At 28.9% G+C, this 11,995-nt stretch overlaps 2 protein-coding genes across 2 annotated transcripts in view; one reads left to right on the plus strand and one right to left on the minus strand.

Moving 5' to 3' along the window:
* The window catches only part of LOC136990586 (F-box only protein 38-like), a 55,223-nt gene extending 52,043 nt beyond the window's left edge, over nucleotides 1-3,180 (plus strand). Inside the window, exon 14 of the mRNA XM_067288978.1 lies at nucleotides 2,953-3,180. Coding sequence (XP_067145079.1) covers nucleotides 2,953-3,095 — 143 coding nt within the window. The 3' untranslated portion in view covers nucleotides 3,096-3,180. The remainder of the gene's footprint in view (nucleotides 1-2,952) is intronic.
* Nucleotides 3,181-4,433: 1,253 nt separating this feature from the next.
* On the minus strand, nucleotides 4,434-10,821 carry LOC136990566 (cytochrome P450 3A24-like). The gene is given in 15 exon segments (XM_067288961.1): nucleotides 4,434-4,508; nucleotides 5,939-6,104; nucleotides 6,169-6,284; nucleotides 6,287-6,308; nucleotides 6,390-6,478; nucleotides 8,623-8,731; nucleotides 8,845-8,926; nucleotides 9,013-9,136; nucleotides 9,204-9,346; nucleotides 9,421-9,658; nucleotides 9,729-9,857; nucleotides 9,934-10,030; nucleotides 10,424-10,473; nucleotides 10,550-10,646; nucleotides 10,725-10,821. Coding segments are annotated over 15 exon segments (1,602 nt in total). The 5' UTR covers nucleotides 10,790-10,821.
* Between the last annotated feature and the right edge of the window lie 1,174 nt (nucleotides 10,822-11,995).

Consider the following 11,995-nt stretch of genomic DNA (forward strand, 5'->3'; position numbering starts at 1 on the left):
TAATTTAAATTTTTATTATAATAGAAATTTTAATGATAAAATTTTTAATTATAGAGATGAGAATTATTTGAATTTGGTTAAATCTTTTGGCTTGATTCTTCTAAATGGTTGCCATGTTACTGATTTCCTGGTAAATTTTACGTTTAATTACCTTTTGGGAGAAACCTGTTATTGATTTAATTGTTACAAACTTGAAATTAGTTGCTAATTTAATAGATTTTGAGATTTTGAATACATTTGGTTCTGATCATCTCTCAGTTTCTATCATTTTTCAGTTCAATTGTTTTCTCCCTGATAAAAGCCTGATCACAGAAGTTTGCTGCTTTGTATGGAAACCTTCAAGTTTGGCTAAGTATTTATCTAATGTTGTTAAGAGATATAATGATTTTTAGTGCAGATTCTTTTTGGATTCTTTGTCTTACTATTCATCCTTCATTGATATGATTCTTGAATCTGCGGCACAAAGTGGTATGTTTATTAAATATGATTGTTAAAGGAATTTTGTAAAGTTTTGGTTTTATGCAGACTGCCTGTGATTGAAGAAATGTAAACATCAGGCTTTACAGTCTTTTAGGAGATTAAGATCTAGACCAGTGGTTCTCAATCCGTAGTCCGTGGAACACGGGTGATCCGTGAAGCCATTTCAAGTGTTCCGCAAAAAACGAATATACAATTAAAAATTGTTGCAAAAGAAAAATCAATACAATGTAAAATAATTTTTGTATGGGAATGTAATTAGCAAACATCTATGTCGTCATCCACTAGACCGAGTGCGCTTGATTTTAAAAAGGTTTGCCACCCCTGCTTTAAAGCTGATGTATAGTAAGAGTTTCATGGAAAATAAATGTCAAAGTTTAGTGTTCTGCAGAAAACAATGTGAAAGTTTAGTGTTCCCAACCTCAAAAAGATTGAGAACCACTGATCTAGACATTTCACTATTTATTTTAATTTAAACAAAAAATTTAAATTCTTTGTAAGGCTAAGAAGAGTTTTGGACTAAAATTAATTTCCAGATGTTGCAAATTAAAAATCCTGGAGAATTTTGGTAGCTTGTTAATAAATTTAGAATTAAAAAAAACCTGTATATAATATTATCCCTGTTACTGAATGGCTGGATTATTTGAAAGCTTTTTTAATTGACCACCTCTTGCTGTAATTTTTGTTGGCATTGATGATAATGTGGATCCACTATTGGATGAACCTTTTTCCTTTGATGAATTGCTGTATGCACTTGATGATTTATGGGTACACAAAGAAAAATTGATAATGGCAAACGTACTATAAGAATATTCAGATTCTGCATTGAGATTCAGAGGCCTTTTGCAACATCATATAATTTAACTTGAATTCAATAAATTTATCATCTGAGTTTTAAATACATATATGCAATTTATTATTAGTTTCTTTTTTATTAACCAACTTCAAAGAGCAATGGTGTGGTAAGTAGAAAAGTAGATAAAACACTGAGCTCTAAACATTTGTACCTATACAGATAACCTTTTAATCTTCATCAATTTAGCAACCTGTGCACCTCCTTTCCACATCACTGCTATTTATTTATAGTTGCAATAAGTTTAAAATACAACTATATAAAGTACAAACATTTTTCTAATGTAAGGGGGTACATATTGAGGAAAAATGGGCTGCCAAGTGCATATTATAGTCAAGTCAAGAAAGGTTGGGAAGTACTGTTTTACAGGATTGTTGTAGAAATAATAGATTAAATCTAAGGTAATGATTTTTTGGAGAGGTGGTAGGCCAGGAAAGGCTGATAAATTCTATTTATTCAATTCTGAGTTGAAAGTGGTGCCTATAAATTCCTAGTCATTTGTTTTACACCACAGGTTTTGTTTTCTTCTCATTTAGACAAAATAATTATGAAATTTAAACTTAACTTGCTAATTTAATAAAGCTTATGATTATGATTAGAATGAAGCAATCTTCTGTTAAGTCATATTTTCAACTGTTTGATTCCTTGATACGGTCAAGTTTGGGTTTTCTGTTTCCTATTTGGGGTCCATGGCTTGTTGACAGGCTGGAGAGGACTCATGAGATTCATTAAATTGATTTTTCATCTTAACCATTCAGTACCCAGACCTGTTTTGAGATCTGAATTGGATAGACTGCTATTTGGTATAAGTTTAACTAAGGCTATTTTTCGTTACTGGTCCAAGATTCCAGAGCTGCCAGAGTCTCAGAAGGTTGGTTTATAACAAATTCAAATTAGTACGCAATAATTCTTTGCTCATAACTTAGTTTTCCTCAGAGGGGGATTTATTGTCTAATTTGGGATTTTCATCTGTTTCTTATACTCACTTTTCCAATAAAAGATTTTTGTTGGTCAAACTTCAACAGTCTTTGAGAGAGAAATATTCGGCTCAAGATAGTCTTTATATACATCATGGTATAGTTTGTTGAAAAATTCTTTAGATCTTCCATGGACACTTCAAAGTTATTTGTTATTAAATTTAAATTATAAAATTAAATTGTTGATAATTCAACTGTGGCTTAACAAATATACTGTTTTTTTTTAAATGAATGTAAAATTAATGTAACACCTTATCATAATTGTTCCTTTTGTAATCTTTACTTTGAAAATGTTAAAAATCATTTGTTTGTCTCTTGTGAATATACTGAAGATTTAAAAAGTAATTTTTTGTTAACTGATTTTAATATTAATCCTCTATACAATCATAATTTAAGTTCTGTAACATTATTTAAACTATATAAATATTTTTGTTATTTAGTAAATATGTTACAGTAGTTTTTTAAATTCAACTCATATATAACTGTACCTGATTAATGATAATTATGTTGTTTTTAAATTTTTGTACCCCCTTTGTAAAGGCAAAAAGCCATATCAAATAAATGATTGATTGATTCATTGATTTTTATATTATATATTTTGTATGAAAAAAATATATATTAATTCTTATATTTTGAATTATTTAGATTTTCCTGATTCATCTTTGCATGAAGTTAGCAAAATTGAAGAAGTATTAATAGAAAAAATTGCAGAGTTAAAAGAAATGAAAAGAATTTTGTTTTCAAATAACGTTGGATTTTACGTTCACGTTAAAGATAAAAATTTATGATTTTTATTATTTATTAAACAAAGTATTGTTACTTTGTAAAGTATTTTTAAAGTATTAATTTGTTATCAGAATATATTATTGTTAATATTTCTTAACAAAAGAATATAATAAATGATCAATATTTTAATAAAAGTTAATTGTAATATTATGAATCAGTTTTATATGCAAGATCTATTATTATATATGACAACAAAGAGAGATTTTTCTATAGTATTATTTATTTGGTACAAGAGATGAGCTGACGAGATATATAAATTCATATATTAATATTAAACATATCTTACTCGATTCCTTAAATTGTCTTCATTAAATAATTGTTATATAGGATTAATGATTTAACCTTGTTATGAAAATGTTGAACTGAATAAAACATAATAGATAACACACAAATATACATTTAAAATTATTAATACAAAAATACAGAAGGTTGGTTTCTTTTTATGTGAACAAATTGAATAACCTCTCAGTCAACCTTCTGTAGTTATGATTCAATATATTTTTTTTTAATGAAATTTTTTATTAAGACCTATTCTAATTAAATTTTTTTAAAGAAAATTGTGAGTAACCTGGCAAATTTATTACTTTTAAAAATAACAGAATCATAAATAAAAGTGTAAAATCTTTCTAAACATAAATCACATTGTTTGTGTACTGTACAACAAACTCTTCAAGTCATTGGTAATCATCAAGCTTTTCTCAAAACTTTTACTGTTACTGAAGTTTTTAAAGCTTTTTAGATTTATAATCAATTGAAAACATTACATATTTTTATTCTGTGTTTTGCTCATAAATGTCCTTCACTTTAAAAATTTAGTATTATTGTAGAAATTTTATTTTTTGCTGTCAGATGATTTTACTTATTCATATCGCTTGAAAATGAGTTGAACAAAGTATTTATCTATGAATAATTTCAATTTATATTACTGGGTTTAAATGAAGAAGAATTGCAGCTATATTATTTGTTTAAAAATATTTCTTTTAATTAATAATGAAAATAGTGAAAGTGAATTTAAGGTTTTATAAAATAATTGTTTGTTGTTATGCGCTTGAAAAGAAAGACAATGACGTTATATGATTATAACTGTGTACAAATTTTAAATAAACAATACAGATCTAACATCAGTTAACAAAAGAATTTTAATGAAATGTTTAAAAATTAACATACATACATAAAACATAGGGAAAAATTAGACACATTATAATTAAATTAAAATCAGGTATTGTTATATTTTGATGATCACTGTATTATTAAAAATATTTGATATTAATCTAATTGTTGACAAATAATAATTCTTCTTATCATATGGTGATATCATTATATATATATATATATTAGTTTCAACAGGAAACAGCCATTACTTTCATTCCATTTTTTGGATAATTAACAAATAATTTTGGATCAATGTTGAGTTCCTAAAAGAGAAAAAAAAATGAATATATTACGATAAAAATAAATCAGAATTTACAGTATATGTAAATAATTTTAATTATTTTAAATTTCAAATTAGTTATCAATTTTAATATCAACAATGAGTAAGCATATTATGTTTTATAACTATTTCTGCAAACTTCAGGAATTTTTTGGGAGTAGTCTTATCTTTGGTATGTCAGATCTCTCTCACTACCTGGCCACCCTATTACAGGCCTGGCAAATTGGTATAGTTAAAAGACCCTTTTATTGCCCACAGAACAGAGTCAAAAATAAGAAATGAAAAGTACTGTTTCTGTGAAATATTATAAATCATATTTTATGAAATAATGAAATATTATATTGGTTAATAATAATCATGTAGATCAGTGCTTTGCAACCTTTTCTCACACACAGCACACCTAGGTACTTCCCATAATTCTGGGCACACCAAGTAAAGATATACAAAAAATGTAGGTGTTATAAAACATAAAATATGGATTTACTGTTTTTTTATACTTGTGATAATATAAAAATATTTGAATAATTGATTTTTTTATTTCTTATTTCAATTTTATTTCTTAACAACTCAAAAACATCCCAAATGAAATGTCATACAGACCTGGTGGGAAAAGGTCAGGGTTTCAAATTCCACGATCATAGATGCATGCAACAGAGACTTCATCTACTTTTCATTTTACAAACTTTACATATGCACAGATTCTGTGAAATATGATTCTCACTTTTTAAAGTTAAGTTTGTGAGTAATGGAACAACATACAACTGACATACAACTGTAAAAGTTTGGAGCTTATTAGAATTCCTCCTATCACAAATGTCAGTGGCAATAAACATGTAATAAGCAAATCATTCTTCCTTTTGAATCAACATTTATTTATCGTATTCATGTACTCACCATAAACTGTGTTCTTTTTCCTCTTCTTGGAGGCATTGTGTTGTGGCACACCTAACATCTTCTTGTAACACACTGGCTTTAGAGCTCTGATATAGCTTGTTTAGATACATTTGATTGTAATAGTAAATCTTATTATGTGCATTAAAAAAACTTAATTATATTCTATTGTTTATTATTTCTTTTTTTAGCTCTCTAAAGCTTGCAACAGTATTCTAAATTGGTATTTTATAATGTAGATTATTACTCCAAAATTAACTGATTTTATTAGTAAACTGTTTACCAAAACAGCTTTTGAAATTAAAATAGTGTTCCTTCTTGAGAGATTTCCCATATGTTGCATGGCCATATCCCATCAAATGAAACCAACCAAACTAACCAGCTTATTTGTCTATTTATTACTATTTGCTAATTATTTAAGTTTTCAATTTCATATATATATATATATAATTGCTAGTTATTTTTATCACAGGTTAAAATCAATAGCAAAAGAAAATTAGTTTAGATGTTTGAATTACTTACAGAATCTGTTTCTTCAGATGGTAATAACTTGTATTTATACAGAAGATGAGATAATGCCAATTTTACAATTGTTTTTGCCATTCTTATTCCAATACAGTTTCTCGGTCCCATTCCAAAAGGTTGGTACATCATATGGTTTATTTTAGATTTATTCTCGGGAGAAAATCTGTTAGTAAATTATCGTCGTTATATGTAAAAATCATTTATAAAGTAAACTACATTAATCGTACCTCTCCGGATCAAAAATTTCTGGGTTCTCCAATATTCTGTATTCCTTTGCATTTGCCAGAGTGGTGCTTGTAATGTTAAACCCTCTGGTATTTTTATATTTTTGTAATAAAATTGCTTACTTGTGATTCTATTAATAAAACTATAAAATAATAAAATATTATTGTTTAGAAGATATTATAAGCACACAATTTAAAAGATTTAAATTGTTTTTTGTTCCCACCTGGTTAAGGGAGGAAATAATCTCAATGTCTCTGAACACACTTGATCTAAATAGGTAAGTTTTGATAAATTTTCAATTGTTAGTTGTTTCTGTAGCAAAACATAAGTTTGATGTTTTTTAATTAGTACAAGACAAAACTAAATTGTTAAAATGTTTATAATTATATTTATAAACTTTTGATCATTATATGGATCATTAATACAGTTGTAAAACTATATTTAAGTTGAATTAATTAATGCACTTTTAACAGTGGGGACTTGGAGACTCTGCTATCCATGTTCGACAATGGCATAGCGAGGGGGTGCAAGAGGATCTATCGTGCACCAGGCACCACTCGCAGAGGGGCGCCCAAATGGTCTCCAAGACAAACTATATGTGTTTCTGGAGGGGAGGGGGGCGCCAATAAAGTGTCGTGCCCCGGGTGCCAGTTATGTTCGCTACGCCACTGATGTTCGAAATGCCTATCAATATCTCTGTATTCCGGAGCAGTGGTTCTCAATGTTTCTTGTGTCATAGACCTTAAAACCCTCACACCATGATGGATCATGGAGTCTTGTAGAGTTCTGCATACCACTGATTGAGAAACATGCTCCTAGAACTTACAGACTTAGTATTCCATCAATCACTTTCCTCCTTCAACAGAAAGATCTACAAGCTGAACAAACTGCTTGTAGAATCTTTCTGTTGAAGAAGAAAAGCATACAGTAAGACTAACTTTGACCTATTGTTAGAGGTGCATTGATTAATTCAGTGGAGTAAGCACAGCAGTTAGTTCATCCTTATATTAAATCTTGATTATATCTTAAATATACTTAATATAATTGTTTCCTTATAGTACACAAATATAAACTTGAAGAACTATTGAAACACTAAACAAAAAATTAGAATCAAAACTATTGAGGTAAAATTAGAACAAGTATAATAACACTCAAATTACTGTCTAAAGTATTTTAGTATAAATACATTTTTATATTTTATATCTTTTAAAGACAATTAAATTTGAAAATGGAATAATAATTAAATACATATTTTAAGTATTGTTTAGTATTCATAATTTTATTTTGTTATATCTTAAAAATAAATTTAATATATCAAAAATATATCTTAACCACTTTGTACTTAAAAATATATTATTAAAGTTTCTTGGTGATCGACTACTCAGCCGAATTTGTGGATATTGGGACGATTTCCAAACACTCCAGTAGCTTCTCTTGATAGTTAATTCCATGCATAATTATATACACTTGGTATTTATTCTGTTTTACCTGTCTGTGATGTCAAAAAATCGTTGAACCGAAGGAATTTTCACGAAACAAGTGATAGGACGTCAATCCAATCTATCATTGTCGTTTAACGTCATATCTTTGGTTTTTGAATCAAATTTTAAGTAAGTAAAACACGAAAAACATCACTTTTTGTTATAGAATTAATTTGTAAATTGTGGATAAAGATCATTTCGAACACCTCAATGTAGAACATTCCATTGGAATAGAATAAGAATACAAATTCATGGCATAAATAGCATTGGATATCATTAAATCAGACGAACGAGTGAAAGATAAGAAATATACACACATACGGGGCGCCTCAAAAGATAACACTAATATGAAAGTAACTTTTATGTTGGATTTTTTAAAAATCCGTTATGTGGATAAAGAAGGTCTTTTTAGCAAACCCGTTTTGAGTTCGGCCAGGCCCATAATAAGACGGCCGGCGGTGAGGGAGTGACTCGACATATCCGGAGGAACCACCACCGACAAAATTCCTTGGATTTTTTAACTCGTCTGGATCTATCCCGGATCGTCCAGAGCGGTAAGCACCATAGTCCGGCCGTCAAACGATGATGTCATGAGTGAGATTCGAACCCACGCCCATTATCATGAACCAGAATTCATATTTTTATTGCAATTGCAGGAATATGGGTCCGAGGCCTTAGACCACTCGTCCATCCTGACGTTTTTATGCTGGATGTGTATGTAGAGTGGCAAGTTGTTCTCTACATAAGTCACGTGCAAGAAGTCACGACCCGATTGTAGAGTTTCCCTTAGTGACTGCATCTTCTCCATATAAGTGTTAACATATTTTAAAGCACCCTATATATATATTTTTAAATTAATATGATTAAAAAACAGATAATTATTAAAATTATTTGTTTTGTAATCAATATAATTTACTTTATAAAATTAAAATAGTTAATAATGAGATAATTATAAAATGAATTAAGTAAACCTACTTCACAGTCTACATTATCCATTATCTCTTTCCTCACTTTATCTTGAATATTTTGATTATTAACAAGAAAATGAGTTGCAAAAGCCAACAAACTACTTGTAGTATCATAACTATAATAATAAATATTCGGTAAAATTCATTAAAAAAATTATTTATCGATGATTATCGCATTATTATATTTAAGAAAATATTGAATTTATTAAAATTTGAAGTGGTCTCTCACCCTGCTATTATAAATACCATTGCATTAGCTGTAATTTCTTCTTTTGTCAAAAATTGAAGATTTTTACTCGACTTGTTTTTATCTAACGTTTAAGATGATAAAAGTGTGTTAAAAATTGATTTCACAGAATATAGGCCTAGTATATAGATAAATAAATGAAGTGTTAACCTGTTGTAGAGTGTTTCTCCTTAGAATCATCACTCGCTTCTAATTCTTCTATTTTGGTATTTAACAATTCTTCTTTAGAAATAGAAGAATCAATTAAACTTTGAAGTAAATCGGGACGTCGAGACTAGAATTTGAAAAGTTCAATTAAAATGTATAATTAAAGATAGAGGAATATATTTTAAATGAAAAACCTTAGGATCTGATTTTCTCTTCTTGATCACTGTTTCGCAAATATTAACCAACATAGTTACAGACGGTAAACCTAACTTTGAACGAAATTTGTCTATGGTTATTTTTAGAAATGATGGTATCGGTTCCGTTTCTGGAAAGCACACTGTGGAAAAATACTCTGTTTGTGTATACAATGCTTTAATGACTTACGAAGGACAATAATAAGCAATAACTTACAGGATACAAAATTTAGAATGTCAGCGGCTCCGTTATTGAGGACTCTCAAAACACATTTCAAGTAAATATTATCATCATTAAGTTGAACGTTTGTCGATATTCCAAAAGCATTTTTGGTAATTATATCCAAAACCATCTTTTTGTACAAGGGATATACATCGAAAGATAACTTTTTGCTTTCTTCTTGTGAAATCTTGTCTAAAAATACTTCAATGGACTCATTAAATATAGGCATCATCTATAAAATTGATATCTTATAAAAAATTCTCAGATATTTTAAATAGAACTTTTTAAAATTGGATAACTACACTTTTTAATTTTACGCTACTAAACGAAGGTGTAATAACGCTACGAATGAATTTCCATTGTTTATCTTTCTGCAATCCAATGGCATATTTCATTTTTTCCGTAGAAACACCCGCATAAGGCACGAAAACCTTAATTATATCGTAAAAAAGTATACGGTAAATAATTGAAATGGATGTTGAGACATAAAATAATTACAAAACTTACATCTTTATTCATAAAATTTGTAAAGTCTTTAACCAAAACAATCTTTAACAATTCTGGGTCGGCAATTAGTAAAATTGGTCTAGTTCCAAAGAAGTAACTAAGAAAAAAAGAAATCGATTTAGGCTATTTTATAAATTATAAAGGAATGTTTCATTTCATGCGTAATTAATTGATGCTTAAAATAATGATTCTAAGCATCACTCGATCGATTTTTAATATAGTAAAAAAGGGAGGCCCAAAGAACTGGTCGCGTGAAGTTCTCCGAATTTTATTCACGTGTATAACACCTAAATAGGAACCAGTTTCTCATAGAAAAGCCTTTCGGAGACATTCTCTCTTGGCAGATCGCCCATGAGTTGCGTTGTACCCATGCAACAATAAAGTAATACTTAAAACAATATCGAATAATTAAAGTTTTCACCATTTATAAGAAATTAATTTACTGGAATTTCTATCGTAAATTTAATTTTATTTATTAAAATTCGCCTACCCAACTATTTTCCCATATTTTTCAATCCATTCGCTTTCGCAATTGATGCCCTATAAAATGAATTGAAAACAAGTCAACAATCTGTGTAACAAATATTAAGAGGAAAGAAACAAAAAGTTTTATTACTTTCTCGATTATCTCCTTTAAATTACCTGTCCAAAAACTCGGTTTAGGACCAGGTATTCCAAGTTTAGTAAATAAAGACAATTTATTAATTCTCCATCTAAAAAAGATTAATTTTTTGAAAAATAAAGCTTTCCAAATTTTATAATAAACGTAAATAATGTTTCATATTACTTACCTATACCATAGAAAGATAGTTATAACCAGGAGAAAAAAAGAAACTGTTACGGAGAAAAGGTCCATGTTTATGTTTATTTTGAAGGAATTTTACTTGTTTTATATTTCGAAAAAGTGTTTAGTCATTGATAAACCTTGATAAACAATAATAATCATCATCAAAATCTGATAAAGAATTTGTGGTAAATATAAATTTAGTAATTGATTACAGTTTTCCAAAATGTGAACAACCCGACATAACGTATATTTGTTTGTTATTTAAATAAATAACATCATCACTTAATTTAGCATGTTCGATGTGCACATTTGTTTATCGATAAAACATATATAATTTTATTATGATTTCAATTTAAATGGAAATAATTTCATATACAGTAAAAAGCTCTCATTCAGATATTTGTATTTTTGGTTAATGTTACCTTAGGCAGCCAAGATGGCGGCTCGTCTCTAATTCCAGCAAGGAAACAGCGGGACGCACGTTCTAACCTAACGTAACCTATTCTAATAAATTACCATAATTATTAGCAACCAAATTATTAGAATAGGTTAGGTTAGGTTAGAACGTGCGTCCCGCCTGTTTCCTTGCTGGAATTAGAGACGAGCCGCCATCTTGGCTGCCTAAGGTAACATTAACCGTATTTTTTACACTCTTAAAATAACAAAGATGCTTTTTCTGATGTACACTTACAGCATGCTGCAGAATTAAAGAAATATAAAAACTGATATGGAGTAAACGGTACAGCTATTGGCCATATAAGGAAATTTTTATTTTAAAAACTCTATGACATACCAGAAAGATTAAATCTTGAAATACTATACTTACCTGTTTTACTTTCCCGGCTGTTATAACAAGGGGAGGTATTGTAATCTTGTCAGATTTGACCCTCCGGGTGTTTGGCAACTCTCGACGTTTTGAGACCGTCTGACCCAAAAAACTGAAAAAGTACGAGGTAAAAAAATACGGGGTAAATGTGAACTCGTAACGTGAACTTGTATATAAGGGATTTTGATTCTATTAAATTTTGGAATACAGAATGTGAACTCGTAATTCTTATTATTAGATATGTAATTAATTAACGTTTTTATTAGTATGCAAATACAGATATGTCAAATTTTAAATTAATAGTGGGGGAGGCCCGTCACTCGCCAACCGGCCGCCCCCATTGTGGGCTTAGCCGAATCCACGATAGATATGATTTTAACGCCTTTTTAGTGCCCACAGCGTAAAACGAGGAGGAAAATAAATAAATAAACAATTTCATCACTGAAAAC

This window comes from Centruroides vittatus, unplaced genomic scaffold, assembly GCF_030686945.1.
Source record: "Centruroides vittatus isolate TY-2023 unplaced genomic scaffold, ASM3068694v2 scaffold_946, whole genome shotgun sequence".
Taxonomy (NCBI): Eukaryota; Metazoa; Arthropoda; class Arachnida; order Scorpiones; family Buthidae; genus Centruroides; species Centruroides vittatus.